The 24,794-nt window shown below is 45.7% G+C and overlaps 2 protein-coding genes and 1 pseudogene across 3 annotated transcripts; all 3 read right to left on the reverse strand.

Moving 5' to 3' along the window:
• Positions 1–1,025: 1,025 nt before the first annotated feature.
• LOC100821035 lies at positions 1,026–9,727 on the reverse strand (annotated as a pseudogene).
• Positions 9,728–10,041: 314 nt separating this feature from the next.
• Positions 10,042–12,517, reverse strand: LOC100829743 (protein FLUORESCENT IN BLUE LIGHT, chloroplastic). 2 transcript variants are annotated; one of them, XM_003577880.4, is made up of 5 exons: positions 12,339–12,517; positions 11,752–11,930; positions 11,357–11,516; positions 10,706–11,026; positions 10,042–10,411 (listed from the first exon to the last, which is right to left on the reverse strand). In XM_003577880.4, the coding sequence occupies exons 1-5, from the start codon at positions 12,448–12,450 to the stop codon at positions 10,209–10,211; spliced, it is 975 nt and encodes a 324-aa protein (XP_003577928.1). In that variant the 5' UTR covers positions 12,451–12,517; the 3' UTR covers positions 10,042–10,208. The 2 variants fall into 2 exon arrangements, with proteins under 2 accessions (XP_003577928.1, XP_010238019.1); XM_010239717.3 differs by having other exon boundaries at positions 11,744–11,930; positions 12,339–12,498.
• Positions 12,518–15,484: 2,967 nt separating this feature from the next.
• On the reverse strand, positions 15,485–23,718 carry LOC100830054 (transcription initiation factor TFIID subunit 6). Its single transcript, XM_003577881.4, has 12 exons — positions 23,137–23,718; positions 21,584–21,670; positions 20,361–20,462; positions 20,159–20,267; positions 19,245–19,351; positions 19,013–19,150; positions 18,846–18,941; positions 18,608–18,732; positions 17,798–17,930; positions 17,591–17,716; positions 16,377–16,488; positions 15,485–16,192 (listed from the first exon to the last, which is right to left on the reverse strand). The coding sequence occupies exons 1-12, from the start codon at positions 23,260–23,262 to the stop codon at positions 15,816–15,818; spliced, it is 1,638 nt and encodes a 545-aa protein (XP_003577929.1). The 5' UTR covers positions 23,263–23,718; the 3' UTR covers positions 15,485–15,815.
• Between the last annotated feature and the right edge of the window lie 1,076 nt (positions 23,719–24,794).

Here is a 24,794-nt window from a genome sequence, read left to right on the forward strand (position 1 = left end):
CAAGAAGCGCAAGTACAAAGGCAGCCCAAAGAGCAAAATGCTCAAAAACAGCAAAAAGAAAGCGAAAAAAGAAGAAGAAGAAAAGCAGGATGGGCTCCAGGCCCCTATACAGAAGGACTAAGCCCGGCATAGGGGGAGTGAAGGGGGAGACGGTCGAGCTGTCGAGCGCTGGCAGCATGCCAAAGATCCGCCTCCACGAAGATATCCTCAACAAGACGAGCGACCACTGGAGAGGCCTCCTCGAAGACGCAAGCGTCTCGGAGCTTCCAAATCCGCCAGAGGGAGAGATTGATTAGCGTCCTGGCCTTCACGTTCCTCCGAAGCCTACGAGCCCCATCCGAAAGACAACCGACCAGGCTTTCCGAGGGGCGAGGCAAGCAGCAGAGAGCCCCAACTCTGGACAGGACGGCATGGAGAACCGCCTTCGAGAAGGAACAGCCGAGGAGAAGATGGGCCATGGATTCCGGCACCTGATCACACAGAGGGCATCGCACATTGGAGGGAAGATTCCGATGCTCGAGGCGATCAGCTGTCCAACAGCGATTGGCACAAGCGAGCCAAACCCAGATACGACACTTCAGGGGCGACCAACATCGCCAAATTTGGGACCAAGGGGCGAAGCTCGGGCGATCGGCAAAGAAGTGTAGAAATGCCGATTTAGCAGAGTAAACGCCCGCCGACGACCAGGTCCAGAGGAGAACATCCTTCTGACCCGGATGGAGCGAGAGAATTAGCCAAGCGGAGAAATTCGGCTTCTCTCCTTTTGAAGACAGCAGGGCAGGATTACGCTGCTTCCATATCCACCATGTGGCAACAAGCATAATTCGTACACAATCATCCAAATATAGATTATACACTTGTAGTGACGCCCCATAATTATTCACGCGTCTATTTTGTTTGAAACTTGAGATACTTGATGCCAACACAGAAGACAAAAGCAAAGAGTGCGCTTAGCATCAAGTGAAGAGCTGTGACCAGGGGGAAGTAGCCCTTTTGCAGCCCTAGATACTCCTCCAAGAACTTGATCACTGGCTGTTCTGGCTGGCCCAGCACACCGTGTGGTCACCAAGCTGAGAGGACACAAGCCCATAAAGAGTCCATGCCGCGGGGTCTGCCCAGTACATCCACCTCCACCATACCGGCATTGCCAATTTGCCTGTAGAGGTGAGTGGCAGTGCGTTATGTACACTAACATCCATTCTACTGCCAGAATTTCTAGGCATGGGAATGTGACAGAGGGTGAGAGACTTTGATAAGTAAAGGAATTAACTACCTTCCTTGTAATGATGAAGCCCGAGAAGAAATTCCATACCATGAAGATGAGGAAGGATAACCTGAGATCACAAACGTATTTATGAAGCGAAAAATATTTAGCTCTGAGTTTTTCCTGTAAGAGTGATATTGCTTCCATATACATGCCATGCATTGAGCTTTAGTGTCCTGCCAATATCTTGGAGCGAATTGTAGATCTTCTTGGTTTGTCTTTGGTTTTCTTAGCTCTTCAACCAGAGCCATGTTCTCACTGTGGATACATACATAATCCAGAGAAATTCGTCTTCTTAATTCCAAGTTAACAAGTATATTACGTCATAACCAATAGAGTTTGTAATTAGCTTACTTGTATAAGTTGGAGTTAAGGTAAATTTCTAAAGTCGACTCCAATCATGTACTCCATGGCATGTGAGCTAATGTCTAGAACCCACGAAGCAGGATTCTGACCATCCTTAATTCTAGGAAACTCCAGGAATAGCCTGAAAAGAAGTCATCGAGTTTTTTTTATCGCAATATTATGAGTATGTTCATCTCAAAATGTCTCACCTCAAAATATTTTATCAAATTTCTAGACAGTGGGCCTATAGATCCACTGTAAATGAGTTGACCTCCTTGCTTCATAAGTAGCAGCTGCAATTAGTCAAAAGGAACTCAAGTCATCATACTAACTAGATTTTCTGCATGAGACTAGATCATCAGCTAAGTGTTAAGAAACGTTTTGTCAAATGAGTCCCTGGAAAAGAGACATGCTTTCTGGCATATGGGTACAGATAATTGATCATGTCCTAGTTGAGCCTTATTGTGCTGTTTGTGATAGCACTAGATGTATCCACATTGACGAACTCATAACTCGTCAAAAGATTCGAACAAATGAATATTTGGCTGATGGATTGTGCAAACAATAGTACGCCCGGCACGAGACGGCGGCAGGCCTCTCGGCAGGTCTGGCTCAAGGATGGTGACGCCAACACCCGCTTTTTCCACATCAAGATCAATTCGCGACGGCGCAAGAACTTCCTGCACCAGATCACTACCGACTCCGGCGTGCACGTCGCGCACGAGGATAAAGCCCTCGCGCTTCTGCAACACTTCTCTGGCGTCCTCGGCACCACGGCCCCACGGACCCGTTCGCTCGCCTGGCAGGAGCTTGACAACCCCTTCTCCTTGGGAGAGATCTGGGACGCCATCGCGGCCTCCCCGGCGGAGAAGGCCCCCGGACCAGACGGCTTCACCGGCACGTTCTATCGCGCCTGCTGGCCGCTGATCAAGCATGATGTGCTCGCCGCCTTCGACCATCTGTTCCGCCTGGCCGGCGGCAATTTCAGCGCCCTCAACTCTGCGTTCGTGCTCCTCCTCCCAAAGAAAGATCATCTGTCCACTATGACGACATGCGCCCCATTGGTCTGATTCATTCGTTTGCCAAGCTGTTCGCCAAAGTGCTCGCCCGCCGCCTCGCGCCGTTGATGGGCGGTCTCATCTCGCCTGCACAAAGCGCTTTTCTCAAGACCCGTTGCATCCATGTTAATTTTCTCTTTGTCCGGAATGTTGCACGCGACTTCCATCATTAGAAACAGCCTGCTCTCCTTGTTAAGATCGACTTCGCCAAGGCATTTGATTCTGTCTCCTGGGAGTACCTGCTCGAGCTGATGCAACGTCAAGGCTTCCCGGCAAGATGGCGCGACTGGATCGCGTTGCTGCTGTATACGGCCTCCTCCTCGGTGCTCCTGAACGGAACGGCCGGCGAGCCGATCCTGCACAGGCGCGGGCTGCGGCAAGGGGACCTGCTGTCCCCTCTTCTCTTCATCCTCGCCATCGATCCTCTGCAGCGGCTCCTTCATCGTGCTACCAAGCTGGGCAGGTTGTCGCCGCTCCCGATGCGCCACGCTGCCCTGAGGGCCAGCCTCTACGCCGACGACGACATCATTTTCTCCAACCCGAGCCGCGAGGATCTTCACCTCCTGCTGCGTATCCTTGAGGACTTTGGCCATGCCAGTGGCCTTCGCATCAATGTTGCCAAATCCGCCGTCGCCCCCATTCGCTGCGATGGGGTCGACCTCGACAACGTTCTGTCTCCTTTCGCCGGCGAGCGCGTCGCGTTCCCGATACGCCAGCTCGGTCTTCCCCTCTCGCTCGGGCGTGTCAAGCTGGCGCATCTACAGCACATCCTGGACCGCGCCCGTGCTAAGCTGGCCGGCTGGCGGGGTCGTTGGCTTAGCGTTGGCGGGCGTCGAGCCTTGTCCATCGCGGTCCTCGGCGCGCTCCCGGTCTTCTCCATGACTGCCCTCAAGCTCCCCAAGGCCTTCATCTCCTCCTTCAACAAGATTCGCCGGCGCTTCATTTGGGGCATCGAGGAGGACGAGTGCGCGGGCGGCAAGTGCAAGATCAACTGGTCTACGGTCTGCTCTCCTTTGGCCTGCGGCGGGCTAGGCCTCCCTAATTTGGCTCCGATGGTTGTGGTTCGAGTGGCGAGCGCCGGACAGGCCATGGGTTGGAACCCCAACGCCTTGCGACGACACCGATCGCGTCATGTTCAACTTGGTCACCCGCGTCTCCATCGGCGACGGCGCCACGGCCACCTTCTGGCACTCCAACTGGCTCGGCGGGCGGCCTCTTTGCGTCGCCTATCCATTGCTCTTTGCTTGCTCTCGACGCAAGCAGCGGACAGTGGCCATGGCTCTCGCCGGACACCGCTGGGTGCTTGATCTTGCGCGATCTCTCTATGCCGCTGATCGCCGAATTCCTTCAGGCTTGGAGCGAGCTTCATTCGGCTGAGACGCTCCTCCGCCCGGGCGTGCCGGATTCCATCGTGTGGATCCTCTCCGCGGACGGCAACTATTCGGCGCTGTGCGTATAGTCTCCACTTTATGGGGTGTACCCTTTCGGATCTCCCCAGGCTGTTTGGCGAGTCTGGGTGCCTCCCAAGCAGAAGTTCTTCACGTGGCTCTTTCTCCTCGACCGTCTTTGGTGCGCCGATCGCCTTCAACGCCGGGGATGGCCGAACTGCTACTTCTGCCCGCTTTGCCACCGCAACTTGGAGACCTCGCTTCATCTTTTCATCGAGTGCCCCGTGGTCGGGCGGCTTTGGGGATTGATCGCGCAGTGGCCCAATTGAGGCGGTTTCGCGATGGCGCTTCGCGGCCTGCCAAAGTCCATCCTTCGGTTTCGGGATCGACTCATGCTCGACACCTTTGCGGGGCACAGAAAAGGAGTTGCCTCCCTCATCCTCGTCTGCTACTCCATTTGGCGGGAGCGAAATGCTAGGGTCTTCAATGACAAAGCGACGAATCCCCACCAGCTCTCGATCTTCATCGGAGATGAGGCGCAAGAATGGGCCTTCGCCGGTGCTAAGGCCCTTAGGCGTTTGCTCTGGGAACCACCTTGAGTCTAGCCGAGTAGGGCCTGGCCGTGGGGTTTTTGTTTTGGTTTTGTTTTTCCCTTTGACTTCTGGCATCGTGTACATGTTCTCCTTTACTAATATATGAAAAGCCAGCATTTGCTAGATCTTTCAAAAAAATAAAAAAAATAGTACGCGCGGTGTTCACCAACTTTCGTACAGTATGCAAGATAATTGCTGCAGCACGAGCATCTAGACCAGTTGTTGGCTCATCCATAAACAGGACAGAAGGGCTAGCCACAAGTTCCACCGCTATTGTAAGTCTTTTACGTTGTTCAGCTGATAGACCAGTCACCCCAGAAATGCCCACCATTGCATTCCTCAAACTGGTTAGCTCTACTAGTCCCATAATTTCTTCTACAAACATCTGGCAAGTTTGACACAAGAAACCTATGAGGCTATGAGACCCTGTCCTAAAATCTGGGTGTTAGTGTTACTCGTGGTGAAATATGAAATAATAACGTTAGAAAGATCTTACGTCTCTTTGATAAGGTTACAGATCCGAAGGCAGGCGAAGCCATACAGAGAACTGCAGCGACTCGTGTACGGTATACTGTTAGATAAGGAGAATGTATGTCGGTCTTGAAAGGGCATCTAAGTGTTTTGGTGTTAATGATAACATGACTCGTGGACTAACTGTGTGCTCGAGTGTTTCAGATTTGAAATCATATGGCACAAGACGGTTCGTTGCTCTCAAAAAGGAAAAAAACGTAGCGGTGTTTAGCGACTTTTTATTTATATTGAGTCGTAAGAACTCCGTACTATTAAGAGGGAGTCCACAAGGGAAGGTAATGGGTGAATCAACTTCACGTACACAAACTACCATATTTGCACCCACATAAAGCCTACCCGTGCGAGAGAGAGCCACCCAAAGTCTAACTGTGTTGCCAGGTCTGTTCCAGGCCCGGAACTTTCGGCCTACCTCCGGTAGGGCAGAACTTCCACCCAACGTCCGGCCTACCTCCGTGATGCTACTGGAAATCATTTGTGTTTGGCGGAGGTTGGACCGGAACAAGGGTGGGAGTTTCGGGTATGACCGGAACTTCCTCTCCTGGCAGACTTAGTGCATAACGGTTAGATTTCGGGACCCTCATAAATAGTCATCCCCTACCTCGGGATGAACTTATCCGAAGCCCAACTCTCTCCACACCATTTCTAAAGCTTCAAAGTGCTATATCTCTCTCCACAGAGCTCCCCCCTTTTTGATTCTTTGAGAATTGGAGGAGGAGATTTAGATCTAGGATTTCACCAAAGCAAAACGTTGATTCCGCTTGTTTCCTTTATGGATTTTGTTACTCTTGGGATTTTGGGATCTCTAGCCGGAAGGTGTCTCCTCAAGGCCACTAATCTTGTGAGGTGGTGCTTGTGGATTCAAGAAGGAGCCTCCAATTAAGTTGTGGAGACGTGTCTTTCTCCTCGGATTGGGAGCTTCCAATTAAGTTGTGGAGAGAGCCTCGGTCAAGTTTGTAAGGGTTGGCATTCGCCCTCAAGGAAGCCACTTAGTGGAACTCACCTCACCTTTGTGGTGTTGTGAGAGCTCATCCCACCTTTGTGGTGTGGTGAATTGGAGAATAGAGTGAGTCTTTGTGGCGCAGCACTCCTCCAAACGGAGACGTACACCGACTCCAATAGATGGAACTCTGGTGAAATCTTCGTCTCCCCGTGTGTATCATTCTTGCCCCTTTACTTACTTGCAAAACTTAATTGTTTATCTTGTGCTTCGACTATCAAGCAAGTTTCAATTGATTATCTATTGCTTGTGCTCATGCTTCGGCTATTGCATCATACTAGGGGTGTCCATCATTTAGATGTTTTAGTGAACCCATGTATTGATGCTTGTATTCTTAAAAGTGAAAAGAAAAAGTAAAATTGTTAATCGCCTATTCAACCCCCCCCCCCCTCTAGTCGACCATACTGATTTTTCATGTCTGCTCACAGTAACCCATGATTCTTGCATGTATTTTGCTTCTTTTGGTAGCCACTGTTAAGAAATTCGACGGATGCACGATCAAGGATGACACCGAGGCATGATATTTGTTAACAAGGTTTGGCCGCGCGAAGTCTACATCCCCGAGACATGACTATGTGCGCTCTTCCCCCATAATACCGCGTCACCGGCCATCCTGGGCGCCGGCACAAACCGCCGGCTCCCACTGCGAGCCCATTGCTATTATTTGTCATGGTCTCTTTGGGCTATCCCGCGGCGTCTTTATATATTAGGCCCGGATTACACGTGCTCGACTCCAACACCTAACCCTCCGCTAATTTCAAGTCCAATTGAACCCTACTCGTACACATATTCGACACATATCTCAACAAACTCCACCTTGGCGAATATGTCCCTCGCCACCTTGAAGTCGTCATGCACGAACCTTTGTGTACCTTCGACTTGAACCGATCACACCGCTATACCGCGATGCACCATGCTCCGATCTATCTGGCGATCCCACCAGTCTGATCGCGAGCCGAAACCATTGTTCGATCCGCGACATCTTCCCGGCCACTGTGTAGGCCTGATCACCATGCCTGGTCAGTCCTTACCAACTGCAGCCCATCGAACGGTTCAGGCCTCCTACCCGAAGTGTCCGACACCACCGATCGGATTCCGATCGCCGCCATGCTCCACCTTGCGCCGAACCGGAGGTTTCCGGCACCTGTTGCGCATAATCCTCGCAGCTCCAAAGAGATCTTATGCATCCCTCAAACTTGTTACGAAATTCGATGGATGCATGATCAAGGATGACACCGAGTCACGATATTTGTTAACAAGGTTCGGCCGAAGCCTACATCACCGGGGCATGACTACAGACGCTTCTCCCCCATAATACCGCATCACCGGCCACCTTGGGTGCCGGCACAAGCCGCCGGCTCCCCCTATGAGCTTATTGCTATTATGTTTTCATGGTCTCTTTGAACTACCCCGCGGAGCCTTTATATATTAGGTTCGGGTTACACGTGTTCGACTCCAACACCTAACCCTCCGCTAATTCCAAGTCCAATTGTAATCCTACTAGTACACATATTCGACACATATCTCAACTGCCACCTATGAGAATAGTGCCTTCTATGTAACCTCCAATTCTTCTTCCGGCCAAAACATCAAGTAATGTTGTTTTCCCAGCACCAGTGACCCCCATCAATCCTGTTAGAACTCCGGGTCTGAAAGAACCACTAACATCCCGTAACAGTTGAAGCCTTGTTTCAGTTACTCCATGTTTTTTCATCTCCCGACACAAAATTGGCACACTTAAGATAAAATTTTATACAAAAGAAATTGGCATACAAGGCAGGAATAGGTACTTTACTTTAGGCATGTCAACGAAATAGTTGATATTTTTTAAAACGAAAGACAGTGGCTGGAACGGAATGCTTGCTTGAAGAGTTGAAGCTTTCCTACCAAGTACTACATCATCATCATACTCTGAACTCTGTCTCTCTTGTGACTTGATTTTACCTTGGTGTTTATGTGGAGCTGCAAGTGGTTTTGAACTTGTGATAAGTATATGTTTTCATTATCAATCATAAGATCTGTCTTTGTTCAATGTACTTGCAGTCTAAGAACTCTAATGCCAATATGCTCAGGATGTTGAAGACAAGTGAGAATCCGAATAAAACTCCTACACAAATCCAGTACCATTGCCATCTGCTGAGTAAGCCCCTGACCTTCTGGATAGCTTTTCCAACAGTCTTAGCATTTTCAAAAATAGAATTCCTGTAATAAGGCAAGATGCTTAAAAATATACGTTAGAAAGATGTTAATATTTGAAGGATTCCAAACATTGTACATTTGCATTGTTCTATGAAATGCAACCTGGAAATTTTTGTCCAACAACGTCCCTTTATTTAAAAAAAAAAGAAACTAAGTTTTACACTTGCTGATTTAAGACCCTTAAGATTGTTATTTTTTTGAAGAACACAAATGGACATATTTTGAGCCAAAAGTTTGCAGATTCATAATTCTCAAATTTTGAATCTTCTATGTGTATTTTCTGAAAAAAAATTCAGTGCTCTGCTCTCCCCAGCGACACTACTATTGAACACAAATGGGCATATTTTTAGCCAAAACTTTATGAATACCTATATTGGCAGCTTGCCATTAATAAGACAGGCCTTTGGAGCTTTATTTTTCCACAGTTTTCTAATGTGCTTTATTTTAAATATTCAGTCTGTTGTTCAAAAAATTGATCTTGTGATGATCCTGCAATTTGATATAGTTATTTTTCATGTGGTCAAGCTTATGTTAAATGAGGGATGCAAGCAGGACCCCGCATATGTCTTGCTTCTAGGCCCGCCTCTAAATCTTCAAGTCAAATTTTGAGCAAATTTTTGAACTTGCAAGTCTAAGTGGGATAAGTGGTTCAGAAAAAGTGGGATAAGTGGGATCCCGCTTGTACCCTTATGCGAAATGGATGGTTTGGAAACCAGTTGTGAGCTAGATACTTTGGTGGCAACCGCAATTGTAAGACAATATAGAATTTCCATCAATTCACATTACACTGTACGGTATATCATAATTGTATTCATTGGGATATATAGATGAATAATACAATGCATAATTTATGACTTTTACACCTTGAGTTGTGACAGTGGAAGCAAGAAGAAAGCTTGACATGTGTTTTGTTACCCATGACAGGTTGACCAAGTTTTTTCTTTTTTTTGAAAAAATTACCACGTTGCGGCACTCAGGCAAGATCCTGCAGATCTGAATTGGTTGGACCTGTCAGTAATTTTCGTTGCTAAATGTGGTGACACTTTGAAATGTTATTCAAGCTACCAACTTTATTTTATTTTTACAAAGAGAAATCATGGAAAAGTACTGTGAGAAGGTAAAAGCTTGAGGAAATGCAGTCAGCAGTAACTTGGCCCTGCATTTTTTTTTTACAGTAATTGGCCCCGCAGTTTGGTAGAAGGAACCAAAGGAACATTGTTTTGGATTCCATTGTGCATATGGCAATTAGCAGTGACCTGTGCGTGGACGCTGACGCCGTCGAACTCGACCTCCACCTTCTCCGGACCTACATACCGTTGCGCGGCTTCCCGGAGCCTCTCGGTTCTTAACATTGCGATGCTCCTCCCATTCCATAATTCTCGTCTTAAATTTGTCTAAAAATGAATATATATGTTCTTAAAAAATGTCTAGATACATGTAATATTTTGACAAAAATTATGAAACGGAAGGAACAGATACTGCGGTGGTCGTCGGCCTCCGAAACGAGCAGAGGATGGGTCGCCGGCGACGGTATCCAGGTCGCTAAATCGGTGGCATGGTGGGGAAAACGGGATGAGTTTGCGAATCGTTTTTTTTTTGTCCTTGTATCTGGCTGAACATTAGGCTATCACTACAGAAATAACCACAGAGCATGGTACTGATCATCTGATCTCAGCAAAAGAACTTCATAGATATTATTAGTTTTGCGCATAAACAACTTCATAGATATGATAAAACTGAGTTTACGACCAGGAACTGCACATCTACAAAACATTACATGACTAGCGAACAACGTGCCATCTCACAGCTGCTACAAGTTAGAAAGTCTTGGTTTCAGTCATTCTCCAATCTTGCGATGTACTCGTCATAGAACTTGCCTGCCTTCTCGAGCTCACCAAGTTCAGTGTAGCAATCGGCTATTGCCCCGTACGCCTCCGTGACACCCGAATCCTCCCCAGTCATCTTGGAGATGCTAAGCACCATGGAGTGGTACTTTATTGCTTCCTTGTAATTTCCTTGTCTTTGCAATGATGCTCCTGATGAACGCAGAGCAACTCCCGAAGAATTAGATTAAGTGGGCATCGCAGTGTTAAGAGTTAGCACTGTTCTGGTAACATAGTCACTACTACATGATTCAGCTTATTACTAGACACGAAGAGAAAATTGTTTCCTTCATTATCATGACTGAACTACCATTGCCCTGTTGAGCATTTATACATATTTCATAGAGGGCTCTCAGACAATGAAGAACGCATCATAGCACATTCAATTTCAAATGTGTGTGCAAGTAAACCATAAATGAAATACATGACCAAGAACGAATAACATACCTAATCCTCGTGCTGCCTTCTTCTCTTCAACATGATCACCCAAAGATTGTGCGAGATCAAGAGCTGCCTTAAACTCAGGAAATGCTTTGTCAGGGGCTTGGTTTCTCAGGTAGTTCTTCCCAGTCCTCAGATATGAAATTAAGCGCTGTTTTTGTGGATCAACAATGACTTCTGATTCTGGTATCTTACTAGCAGCCGGTGCATAGCTCAAAGCAGGAGCATAAGATTCAATCTTGGCTTGTCTCCTCAGTGAAGCATTTATTTGACGTAGCTGATCATTCAGCTTTTTAAGCTCCCCTTTCCTTTGTCTCGCAAGGAGCCCTACATGATTTCTTGTTCAGTATAAAGTAGGACCTCTTCGATTATTACAGAAATTACCCAATAACCAACTAACTAAAGGGGGGATAAGTTGTATGAACTACAGACTGGAGTATCTTATTATTAATACAAACAAGACCAGCATGGCAAACTTCCATCACAAAAGAAACTGCATTGGCATAAAACCTTTACGGGCAAAAGAAAACTGCACCATGCTGAAAAAATGACTTCTTGCAGTTGATGCTTTTTTAACTAATGATCTAACCGTAGACTACATACACATTTTCTTCATACATAAATAATGACTTTGAATATGTGAACACAAGATCATACCTCCAACAGTAGCACCGACCATGGCAATCGCAAACAGCAAAGGCATGTTAGGAAGAGAGTACCCTTGTTCACACGATTCTGCAAAACAGCTGGGTGGCAGAGCAAGCATGGCAGCACTGCTGACAACAAATGCTTTCCCGAAACAAGAAGATACAGCTTTCTGCAAAGGAAAAAACGAATGTATAACATTATAGCTGGGACATCAACATTACTATGTCGGCAGGCAATAACTATCTAGATGTACTGAGAATTGAAATAAGACAGTACTATCTGTTGTAAACACATTTGATCCAACTGAAAACCAAGGACTATTTCAGTCCTACATTTCATCAAAGGCTTGTTTCAATTATTAGGTGATACTCAATAATAATAGACCAAGGGACTCACCATCATACCTGCAGATCAGATGTAGACTTGATAAGAAAATGACCGTGCACATTAGCGATATGAACACCATCACTCGTAGGACGAGCAGAATCCATTGTTGACGATACACATCGAGCTGCAGAACACTGGGCACACGAGGAAAGCCTTGCAACTTGGTCAACGAGTGATGGAACAAGAAACATTCGCTCTGCAGGAGAAATACCACATGTCAAGAATTTGTACAAGAAGCAGCATTCGCTCTTTGGAGGCACTAAGTCCCATTTTCTATTACAGAAGACATCACTTAATCTAGTAACAATTTGATCCAGTGACAAGATTTGAGACCACAATTTTCGCTCCTCAAGCATTTGTAAGAAGTCAAATTAGTCACTACTGATTTTACACACATTTTTTCACTAAAAAGGGTACAGATATGGCTTACACACCAAAATCAAATAATATTGTAAAAATTATCACCAATATACTGCGGAAAATCAGTACAGGCGCGAAGGCCTCGCGGCGAGTCGCCATTGCTCAGGGAAGTTCCACCATACGCCACATGCAACGAGAGGGAAATACAAACAATGCACGTGGGGAGGATGAGGGGAGCACTCACCGGAGGTCTCGGAGAAGACGAGATGGGCTCTGCTGACAGAACAGCCGGAGCTTCGCCGGTACGGCGGCGACGGCGCCGCCGCCGGAGGTCGGAGGCGCAGGAGAAGCGGCATTAGGAGGATAAGGAAAATCTCCTCCCCTTTGCCTCGTTGGATGTCGCTTCCGGAAGATGATAAAATGCCTGCTTACTCTGTTTATTTTGCACATGAGCCCCGGAAAGAGAAATAATTGTACTCCCTCGCAACTCAACTGCGCCTCTCCTTCTTCCGGCTCTCCTCCTGCTCAGAGCCTCCGCGCCCCGCCCCGTTCGCCGGCGACGCGTCACGCCACCGCCACCTCGGCCCTCGCTTCTGGATCCGGGCGCCGCCTCCCTCCTCCCTCTGTGCGAGACGCAATCTCTCACCGGCTGGCGAGATCCCTCACCGACCGGAGAGATCCGGCGAGCTGAGCTACCTTACCGGCAAGCTCCCTCAGGCCCCACCAAACCCAGTTCGCAATCTCTTGAAGCTTGTTGCTGCGTGCTAGTAGCTTTTTTTTGCTTCTTTTTTTCCCAATCCATCCAGATTCTGTGCGGGTGCACTAATAGGAGCAGATATTGGAAAAAAAAATTGATCTCCCGCTTTTTGGATATTTTTCTGTCTTAGATTTCTGCGGTGCTACTTTGAGCAGTGCCATACGGAACATCAATTTTCCCGAAAGTACTTGTAGTTCATGGTTCTTTTGTTTTCTACCATGTTCAGTTCCGTTGGCATATGAACAGAGGGGTAAAACGGGTACAGGTTCACTTGGGATTCCCTACCTTGGTCTCTGTGCAAGAAGTTATGTAACTTTCTATTTTGAATGGAGAAAGTATATACTAAAATATGTCTAGATACATTACTTAACATGGGACTGAGAGATTATTTGAGTTCTTTCTTCCGGTCTTTTCCCTTCGTCTAGGTGACAAGGTCCTCTCTTGATTTGTGTCTTCTTGATTTGACATGTTAATTGACGTGTTGATTTTCTATGTTACCCTCAAGGAGGGATTATTTCTGTGTCAGTCTGCCATGATCTTAGTGATCTCTATCACATAAACACACAAGGGAAAGGTAGTACTTTTCTTTCTTATAAGGAAGCACAAAGGAGTTAAGGTTCATTTTATGTCATCATACAAACCGTGTTACAGAAGTTATGATCAGGCTAGCTAGCATCAAAGAAAATCCACTGTTGTAGCCATCTGGGCCTTATTGATTAAAACTAGCCCAGTAACTTGCCTATTTTCCTCACTCCTTTCCAAGTCCTCAACTTGCCTATTTTCCTCACCATCTTCGCGTATCAGAAAAATAAATATAGATAGTGAGTTTGATTAACCATACTCTCAGTGAGATTAGTAGATTTGAAATCAGCAGTAGTATAAAGCACATAGCATACTTTCCCTAAATCCTTACCGGCAAACTTGCTCAGCGGCACCGCCCGCTAACAAACAGACAGTGTAGATGTCTCTTCAACACGTTTAGTCACATTCTACTTCACGACGTTATAGGTTAGCCATCGAACGATTAAAATAACAGAACATGCTTGTACTGGCTCAAATGCTCCAAGCGGGGCGAAGGTTCCCCACTGTAACCATCGACGAACAACGCCCGAATTAGGGGTCCCACCAATGGGTCAGGTGTAAATGTTAGTGGGTGTGTGCCCCTTGTTAGAGAAGGCCATCATACACTAATAAGAGCAACATGTCCATGTTTTTACATAGGCTTGATCGCCTCGTTGAGCACGACCTACCCCTATGCTAGGAGAGATTCGAGTGCAGGGCGCAAAGCTCTCGACCATCGAGCCGAACGGAGGGCACGAACCTCTCTATGCTCGAATCAGGAAGTGGGTGTGAAGCTCTCGATTCTCGGCCCCTCCAAGGTCTATTTGAGAGTGCTCTCCACTTGAATTCAAGACGGGATGAACCGAGTTAGAGTATTTGTAACCTCAGAGTTCACGATAAATGACCATGAATGTCTTTTGGTGGAAGTCAAATGTTGATATATGTATCGGATACGTGTATGAGTAGAGTTACCATACAATTGGGCTTGGTAATAGTAGAGGTTAGGTGTTGGAGTCGAACACTTGTAATCCGGACTTAATATATAAATGCACCGCCGGGTAACCAAATAGACTAGACAAACTAGTAGGCATAGACACATAAGGGTGGTCTGCTGCAAGGCATGACCACCAATAGGTTGTCAAGGTTCTCGACGGGTTTGTCGTCACGCTTCTATTATGTCAATTTCATAAATGGGGTGAAGCTTGCGGATATGTAGGCTTCATCCGAACTCCGTCAACAAACATTGCCTTGCCGTTTCTACTTTCTGCAATGTTTTCGGAGTATCCTATGCCTAATTTCGTAACAAGTGGTATCAGAACGTCAAGTTAGGGTGTGTGGATCATGAGAAGGAGATCAAACCAGTTTAACTTATGATGTTGTGCCCCTCTCGGCCTCTCCCATCCTCTTCGTCTCTTCGTTCTCCCGATCTCACGCGCAGGCTGGCGGCAGTTCTCCCGATCCCAAGCGCACCCGGCTGCGGCTATCCCAACCTCAGGCGGCGGCTCTCCCAATCTAGGCGCAGGCCGTCGGCGGTAACTCTGCAAATCCAGGCGTAGGTCGGCGGCAACTCTCCAAATCCCGGCCGCAGACCGACGGCGGCTGCTGCAGTCCAGCAGGCGGCAGTTCTCCCAATCCCAAGTGCACGCCGACTGCGACTATCCCAACCTCAGGCGGCGGCTCTCCCAATCTAGGCGCAGGCCGTCGGCGGTAACTCTGCAAATCCAGGCGTAGGTCGGCAGCAACTCTCCAAATCCCGGCCGCAGACCGACGGCGGCGGCTGCAGTCCAGCACTTCAGCAAACTGGACGTCCGGGATGGGAGACCGCGACCACCAATCCATAACATCTTAACGAGCGCTCACGTAACGAACCGAGCCAGCCGAACTATTCTTTCAGATAGCGATCTTAACGAACCGAGCTGAGCAGGCTCATTAGCCAAAGCTAGTCAGGAGGCAATCGAGCCGATCATGCAATCATGTTTTGTGGTCAGCAAAGCTAATACTCCGTCCGACCGGAATTACATGTTAAAATATTACATGTATTTATACGTTTTTTAAACATAGATAAATTCATATTTGGACAAATTTGGGACAAGTAATATGAGTCGGAAAGAGTACCAATGATATATGTATACATTGCTAAACTGAATAGAAGAAATAGTAGAACGACACAACAGATCAGCAGTCCCAAAGAAGAAGAAATGTTACACTGGGACATTGAACCGCTAGCAAATTATGCCTAGTCTAAGAAAAAAATGTTACACTGACACTGAGCCGCTAATAAATTATACCTTAGCATTACATTACTAGATTTCTTCACGTCAACTTGCGTCTCCACAATCCGCGGGACATTACTAATAGTACAGCAGTGGAGGCTACATCTCCCTTAGCCGTGCATTTTGCTTTCTACACGAAGATGGATATCTCTGGTGGTTGGATAAACGAGAAGATGGCTTCACCGAACACCTCGTACAGTGACTCCAGGAGGTGCCCGGCATCTTGATCCTCCTTCCAGGCTTGCCTCAGCACCGCGGAAACTCGTTGTGCATGGTTATTTCCCTGATCTCTCCGGATCGGAACTTGTGTGATGCTTTCTACCATTTGTCCAGAGGATAAAGCTTGCATCATGCCGGGGTTGGGTAACTGAGCAGAGAACCCATCCATGGTTCCTACCATGGTTCCTACAATTGGAGCTGAAGCCATGGAATTCATTGATACATCTGTTGCCATCTTCTTCAGAGGTGGCTGGGATGCGGAGTGATCTGTACTAGACTTCCGTTTATCTGAAATTTGCAGATGGATGAACTATCACTTTTGCATTTCGACAAGTTCAGTTGTTTGCATATATTATGCATCCAAGATAAAATAGTACATAATGCAGGAATTGGAAACTACATTGCACGAGGACAACTTTATTTCGATTTAACACCGAGCCATACATCTATGGTAAATATAATCAGCACTTACTTGAATTGTTAGTTGCAACCCTTTTGTTACTCCTCAAAAGTGGCCGAGTAGATGGAGAGAGTAAACCAGGGAATAACTTAAGCCGCTCGTACAAGCATTTGCCTGCAGCACACTGAAAAAATAGGTCTAGTAGTAAGCAACATAAATAGCCATTGGCAAGTGCGCCATAAGCACATAACTCCATGAGCATAGTCAACATACATTCATAGGGGGCACGGGCATAAAAAAGGACAGTTTTTTCTTTACTAGCCCGCATGCATTGAGGCTAAATGTAACCAAAAGAACTATCTCCATCCGTTCTCATTACTCCTAATATCTGACAAGAGGGGAGCCCACATGTCAGGTGGGCCAGATAGGTGGGGCTACACCTTCCCAACTTCACCATCTGCCTAGCATTTGCTATCATGTTCCTCTAACCGTTGCCAATCACTAACATCCTCGTCAACCCACCCTAACGCTCGACGCCACACCCCAAAATCTGCCAACCAAACCGCCAATTCTTGCCCAAAATCACACCCGTGCTGCAGCAACTGCTTGAACCACACTCTCCACCAGAGTGTACCACTTTCATGTTCAACTATGGTGACAATAAGGGTATGTTTGGTTTGGGTGCCAAGTTATGCCATGCCAATTTTTTGGTCATTGACCAAAATTTGGCATTTGTTTGGTTGGTTGCCAACTATCTCTTAGCCAATTCTAGTTCAACTTTTTGGCCAAAGTTGGCCAACTCATGGGCTGACAAAACCACACCAATTATTTGGTTAGACAAATTTTTGGTAGGGAAAGTTTGGGCTCAAACCAAACATACCGCTCCCTCAGGACTTAAGGCTTCCCCAGCTCTGGCTATCAGATGGCATTCAGGAATATCTATTTCTCGAGAACCAGATTGAGGGGGAGAGGACATGGGGTAGGTGTGATGTCTGTGCACAGGGGGCAGGGGATTCATATGTACATGGGAGAATGACACTGCCGCTGTTGGCACAAAGGGCAACTGCAGCAAGGATCTGGATGCAGGACCACGGACTACACCAATAGAAAGATGGGTCCCAGACTCCCAGTTATCATATACTATTGGGGGGGCGGCGGGGATAAACTAGGGCAAACCTTTTGCTTTGTGTTATCCATTTGTCTTAGTAAATCTAGGTCAGTGCAAAAATTAAATCAACGCAGGTTCCTAAAATTACTCTATTTTTATTTAGAACTACAAAACTAACCAGCAGGGCTCCATAAACACGCCATGCTTCCTTTCTTTTCATTTCATTTTTCTGTTTCTCGAGTTGCAATTCAGGCTCCAAAAGTTGCATGTATGTCTCCAGGTTGGGCAATAGCAGAAGCCTAATCTGGTAATCAACAAAAAATGTCAGCAAATACTTCAGTATTGCTCTTAAGTTTAACCTAACAGAAGATAGAACAGGACCTACCGCACTGGGTCCTAATGCAGATATCCCTTGAACAGCACCATAATGTTGTGTCAATGCTTTATGAGGATCAAGAAATGCATGGATCAACGTCTTTGTCAACCGGATTTGGAGATTGTGATACACGTGACCATACCTACAAAAAATCATTTCAACCTAATTGAGGACAACAGAAAATGCGCTGATGTTAAATGGAGTAAAGCTTTGCTTCACATGACCCATAGAAGTATATGAAAACAGTTGATGAGGACATCACTGCCACCGCGACATACATTTCAGGTGATCTTTCATAATAATTATACAATTATAGTATTTTGTTATCGGAGACAAAAAATAGTACACGTTTTCTACCACCTGTGGGGTTATGAGATACTTGTACAAATGTAGTCTTCTGTAGCAGAACTATGCAATAAGGAAGTGGTTTAACTTCTACCGTTTAAGTAAGACATTGCCAAACAGAAACTGTTCATGTCTCGTCGAAGTTAAAGGCATACCTAAGATGGCTCCAAGAACAAGAAATGAAAAATAGACGGAGGAATAGTAGGGAATGGAGGTCGAAACTCTACTGACTTGCCACCAACTTGGCACTCATCCTTAACTTGTTGTACAAAAGACACTAGCATATTTTATAAAATGTACACGATTTAGTAGGTTACATAAAGAACTACAGCAGAACTGATCCTAAAGATCAAATTCTGCAAGATGTAACTATAAAGCACTTGCATGCATTCTAAATGCACACATTTAAATCTGGGTAGAAAAATTGTTGATTGCCATACCAATAATCTATTGAGAATCTCAGCATACACTCACCTCCGACATACTGAAGCAACCAAATTAGCAGAGAAATCTCTAAGCTCCCAGTGGTTGTCTGAAAGCCTATGCCCTAGCCTTTTCGCAACGATGCAAGTGATCATTGGTGGCATCAACTGATGCAACTGATAATGAAGACAAGTATTGTTTTTTTAGAAGTATAAATATGCTGCAAACAGTGCTTTAAAAGAAACAACTGGCAGGCAGAAGTGCCAAAACTTGGCGGTCAACCACATACATATGGTTCAATATGAACATGCGGATTGCGGAGAAGGCTCTGCACAACACGCATAAGAGCAAATAGAACAGGAAGGTCGGCCAAACTCCTAGTAACCTGAAATTTACAGGTATGCAGTTTAAGGTAATGCCAGTACAGATAGTTGGCTGTGAAAGTAAGACAAGAACCTCATCTGCAATGAAGTATGAAAAGTATGGAACCAATGGATGAAGGCCTGAATCTTTTGACAAGCTCACTAATGCTTCTCTAAACACTGAGGTGTTTGATCTACTCATAGTAAGCTCTGCTATTTTATCGAAGTACATCTGCAAAATCGACAAGTAAAGAGGAACACAAATTCCATGTAAAGATCTAAATGAAGAGATGGTTATTAGTTATTACATATCATAATCAGAATACCTGGAGTTCTCTAGATAATATATGCTTAACAGGAAGCTTGATGTCAACTGGTAGTCCGTCATCCTTCACATGCTCAGTTCTTTTACTTTCTGTTGGTGCTAAAATTACTGGGGCAAATAATAATTGTTAAATAAAAATCTAGAATAAATGATGACATGTTTAAATTTTAAAAAGGAAAAAATAATAAGGAATAGAACATATTTCAATGTATATAAACAAGCTACACATGGTAAACTAGTTTGTAACGACTTATGCATACATTTAACCAAGCACGGAACTAAGGACTGTTGATAAATTCCATAGGGAGAAGTCAATCCTCCATTTCACACGCCTCAAGTATTGCCAAGGTCTAAGTCTCTCCCTCCCTCCCCCTCCCTCCCTCCTAATTGCACTCAGAGTACAGACACGTTGAGCTCCTCAGCGCCCGATGCAGCAGCGGAGTGTTTGAGTTCAGCCTGCTCAACAGGAGCCTCAACACCACAACAACCTGCCAATCGCTCCATCAACAGTGCCGCTCTAACCCAGTCTCGGTCTGCATGATTGGAGGAATGGCCACAAGAGAGGGAGAAAAGTGGAGTTGGAAGAAGAGGAGATAGGGGTCGACGTGTGGCCCCTCGTATTATGGACAGTTCTGGGAAAAAATATTTGATGGTTTGACTGTTTGAGTGCCAAAAACAGGCTGACTTGCCTTGGGGCAGGAGTGGAGGGGGATTGTCCTGAAGGTTGTGTCCAGTCTTAGAGTCGAGGGGGAAAGTTGAGGGTGCAAAATGCTGTAAAATGGCCATTTCTATTTCATAGTTGATCTGTCTCACATTCTCTCTCCAAAAAATAGAAAAGAAAGAATATAACAATATGAACTAATATTGTGAAGATGTAAAGTAAGAAGTAGACGTATTATGAATATAAGAGCTAACCATCGATAGGAGGATTCTCTGGAATTGCAGGCTGGACGCCCTCAATAGCTAACCAGTGAGCTACAACTGCTGTGTCAAGAGGAGCTTTAGGCAGAGGAGCTTCGATAATCTGCTCGAGACCAATAAAGAGGACACATTCCAAATGATTATCAAAACAAAGCGAGTATAAACTTATTTGATTCATTCATCACAATTACCTTACCTCTTTAAAGTCTACCTCCCTGTCATCAATATAGAAGAGATCCTTATGACCCACAGCTCTCTTAAACCGCAAGGGGTCACCAGAAGCAAATCCGTATACAGGCTGAGTGGAAATTCGAAGCAGTACAGCAAATGACATGACAGTCAGTGCACACAGATGATGGGTATTATAGGCGCTATAAAAAAATACATTCAGTGGAATTGTAATATCTGATACTGCTGCACGTGCAACTATTTTTAGGAGACTATGATCAAACTAGTTCATATGAGGATCTATTAGATTGCGTCCACAGAAACTGCAATGCCATCATATCCCAACTGTACTGGGAACTAAATAATTACAAATTAATTCGAACGTAAGGTAGTTATATAGCACGAGGACCTAACAATCAAACATACTAACCAATTCCACATCTTCCCAGGCAAAAGATTGAGAATGTCAACAAGAATCAATGACTATGAGAGCACAAATTCCAAAGAAGCCATTACGTTCCTTGAAATAGAACAGAAGGAAGTTTGTAACCCCAAAGTCAAACTATATAGTTATATACTAATTTGTTCATAGGATAGGCATACATTGCACCCTCAGATCCACCAGTACAGCCGCTTTGTACTCACATTTCACTGTTGACCACCGAATAAGATAGGCCTCCTCTGATTGCCATGATGATTTCCTATCAGTAGTGGGGTTTGTTGCAGCCTCATTCAGTTGGCGGCAGGGAATTATTTGTTTGTTTGCTTGGGGGTGGTTTCCTCTTAAGTTCTGTGAGGGGGTTTTCTGAATCAGCAATCACCACACACCAGACTCGACAGCCAGCATCTCATCTACAGTACAGAAGTTCTGCCTAGCTAAACTATACGTCAACATTTTCTCACCATAACCTTACAAAGTAACACTCAATACTGATGCTGAAGTTAGCACCTATACAATCCACATTCTAGGGTGGGAACCAAAAGCCCTAGAGTATAACCAACCAAAGAAACAGCTCCAGTGCATTGATTGATCTATAGTTTTTTACCATAAGCGCACTTGTCAAACTCTGAACTTCTTAAGCATTCTCACATCAGTCAGACTTAGCAAAATGCTGAACAACATTTCAATAAGAAATCAAGGGAAAATGTACCGGGTTTATTTAGCTACTCAACACATAAAAATGGATATTACTTCCCCAAAAAACTGCATTCTTATCATCCTGAATTTTAATTGCTAGAAAGGGAAGGCACCTCAACATTCCTGAGGCTGAGAGCACTGTCAACATCGTCGGCAGTCAGAACTGTCCTCTTTGCATGCCGCATACACTTGATGGCCTCCTGGAACAATCCACACAAAACTGAAACTGATATAACACCAAGGAGCAAATGAAATAGATTTTGAACAAGTGAACTGCGAATAACAAAAGGGCGGTAAAATCATATTGTAGGGGTTCCATGAAAACTTGTCAAATGATGAAGACTCGCTGGGCGGAGTTTGGCTTGATCACTTTATTACTTAAAGTGTATTGATTTGAAAATTTGATTTGTGTTTACATATAAGGACACGATCGTTGATGTGAATTTGCAGACGATTACTGCCGTCAGATCATGCTGTGAATGCGACGACATGCAAGATTTTATTGCTCCATGGTGAACTTCCAGACATACTGCAAGCCAAGCGAGTGCTAGGATCATTGCTGCTACCACATACCAACCATGGCCACCTAGCCGGCTGCTAGCTACAACTCCATCATCAAGAAAAAAATATTACATATGCATGTGTGCAATGCTGTTTATGTTCGATTCATTACTTATATAATTCATGGATCTGAATCTTCAATTGGCAACTTTTTGCCATGCTTCCATGAAGTGCCTTTGTCCAAATATGTGTGACAAATATTTGGACAGATGGAGAATGGAGTTCCAATAGGCACCATGTCCATAATTTTTCCGGCTTGCAGTTAATGTTGGTCATGTATTCTTTAGTTGTCACTTGTTAAGTTGTAGTTTGTGCAAATAATCATGAAACTATTGTTCTAATGTTATGTGTTATCCATCCAAAGATACTGCTCCCCTGTTCTGTAGGGTTATATGAGTATGACTATGCATTTACTACATTTTTAGGATACATGTACCAGTGTCAGAGTACACTGGTTCCAGGATGCCATTTTTCCCTTATTGTTTAACTGACATTAGCAATGCAATATAGCACATTTTTTATAGTGCAACTATCTGAGAAATATCCCACAGTAACGTGCAGCTATCATCTAGTACAACAACAAATAGGGGAACTCACTGGCTAATTATCCAACTCGAAATTGAGGCTTTGTTTCCTCTAAAACATTGGAAGGACTGAAAACCTCAATAGCATAGTAACCAACTAAGCTGTAGTCCTTAGAACTATATTAATACAGTCAGCTAGTTTTGCAAGACCTTACTTTGATACTTTAAGAAAAGGGTAAGAGAATGCCCAACTTTCTCCATTAGACTGTAATATAGAAGCAAATCTAGTGAGTGATTTATGCAAAATAAATGATTGCAGTCGGCATCCAATTTCCAACAACACTGGCCTGCACAATCACTATAACTGCAACCAATTTAGGGGATAGGTATATCAAAATAATCACTTGACAAGCCCCCATCGCACAACCAGTGAATCATAGAGAATCGCCCCACTGCTCGTCTCCAGGCAGTATTAGACCCTAAGGAGAGGGCCACACAATCCTGAGAAGCAGCAACCAATCCCAAACGAACCCACGGTAAAGAATGCAGAGGCGATTCGGGACAGGGCAGTGGCCACGGACCTGCATGATCTCCCGGAGGCGGTACTCGACGTCCGGGGCGAGCGCGGCGGAGACATCGGCCGGGAGGGTTGCGATGCCGACGCTCTGGGCGATCACCTCAATTGTCTCCTTGGGCACGATGCTCATCCTCCTACCTCTGTCCTCGCTCCCCCAAATTCCGTAAACCCTAGCCTCTAACGGAGCCTCGGAGACGCAGATCCCGCTTGCTCAGGCAATTTGGGAGACCTGGGGTTTCGCTGGCTGCTCTGAGAGAAGCTGTAGGCGAAGCGAGGGCCGGAGGACTGCGAGGGCGAGGAATTCCTCGGCCTTAAAGCGGAAAGGCGTTAGAAGTGGGAGGACGGCGGCGGCGGCGGCGGCTGGGCGACGACGAAAGCGTCGTCTTCCATTCAGCGCGACACTGGACCAGGTCTTCTCCTCTGGCGAGAGACCGCCGCGGACCGGGAGTGGCTCCGGCGAAGTGGTAGCAGGGAGGAAGTAGGCGGAGGAGAGCGGATTCGAAGTGTTGGCGTTCGAGGTTGCGGGCGGTGAACGGATGGTCAGAGAGGGAATTCGAGGGAGAGACACGGGGTGTGGGGGTTATTTTCGGGGTTATTTTCAGGACTTCGATATTTCATTCTCGATTTTCAGGGAAACAGAGAATTCGAGTACTGGGAACCCATACAGCGTGTTTGGCAACATGTGGGAAGAGAAATGGGAAATTGATTTTTAGTCTCAATCTCTTGTTTGGTATGGAGTAGGAAATACACCTGAGAATTAGCGAGCAAGATCTATTCCGGTGTTTGGTTGATGGGAGTTCGTAAGAAATTGATAAAATAAATTACGATGAACGGTTGAAATCATCCCTACAAAGTAATTCCCTCTCAATTCCCACCCCTCCCCCTCTTATTAAAAAGGTGGTAATTGGTTCCTCATCTCCCATTCTCAATCTCTCTTAAACTTCCAATCCCTCTTACCAAACAAATGATTTAACATCACACATCACCTTCAACGCCCATTCCCTCTCCCTAATTCCCTTCAACAAACGAGCTGATAGGAAACAACAACGAGAGTTCAAGGTAGAGGCAGCGCCTGAACCGCTTACCGTCGAGGAGGAGGAGGCAATGGTGAAGACGGCCGAGGAGGCGTCGACGCTCTACATCTCAAGGCTCCTAGCCGTCTGCTTGATTCCAAATCCGAGTAGATGGCATTAGTAACAGTAGTTTTAAATTTATGTATTAGTTTGAATTATGAATGGAAATTATAAAATTTAAATTTAAATGGGTCGCTCCTTTGGGCGCACCCTGCGACTCAAATGGACAAGGGCCTTTTTTGTGTCCGTCCCGCCACCCAAACGGACCTAAATGGATGCTTTTTGTGTTTGTTTCGCGTCCGCTGGAGTCGCCTTTAGAACATTGAGGGCCTCTGATAGTTTATTGCATATTGCATTAATGTCTATTCTCCCTGGTCAGTGAGAAGTTTCAGACAAATGTTGCCCTTGTTCAAATAGTTCAACCTCCTCTGCTCTGCTCGACAGAAGCCTGCAAAGTTCGGTGCGGAGGTTACCCACTCGAGCGGGTGCTCACCAAATAGCAAGGAATTAGATTGAGGCATTTATTCATCACTTTCACCTCAATCCCTCCCAATCCCCTCAAATTCAAAGGAATTAGTTTTGAAACGAA

Source organism: Brachypodium distachyon, chromosome 4 (genome assembly GCF_000005505.3).
Source record: "Brachypodium distachyon strain Bd21 chromosome 4, Brachypodium_distachyon_v3.0, whole genome shotgun sequence".
NCBI classification, from domain to species: Eukaryota; Viridiplantae; Streptophyta; class Magnoliopsida; order Poales; family Poaceae; genus Brachypodium; species Brachypodium distachyon.

Coding starts and splice junctions, on each gene's coding strand:
- LOC100829743 (XM_003577880.4), bottom strand. CDS start 12,450: ATGCCGCTTCTCCTGCGCCTCCGACCTCCGGCGGCGGCGCCGTCGCCG. Junction 11,931..12,338: donor CGTCTTCTCCGAGACCTCCG/GTGAGTGCTCCC, acceptor TTTCTCCTGCAG/AGCGAATGTTTCTTGTTCCA. Junction 10,412..10,705: donor GAAGGCAGCACGAGGATTAG/GTATGTTATTCG, acceptor TGCGTTCATCAG/GAGCATCATTGCAAAGACAA.
- LOC100830054 (XM_003577881.4), bottom strand. CDS start 23,262: ATGAGCATCGTGCCCAAGGAGACAATTGAGGTGATCGCCCAGAGCGTC. Junction 18,733..18,845: donor ATGTTCATATTGAACCATAT/GTATGTGGTTGA, acceptor CTTCATTATCAG/TTGCATCAGTTGATGCCACC. Junction 16,193..16,376: donor GGTTGCAACTAACAATTCAA/GTAAGTGCTGAT, acceptor TGCAAATTTCAG/ATAAACGGAAGTCTAGTACA.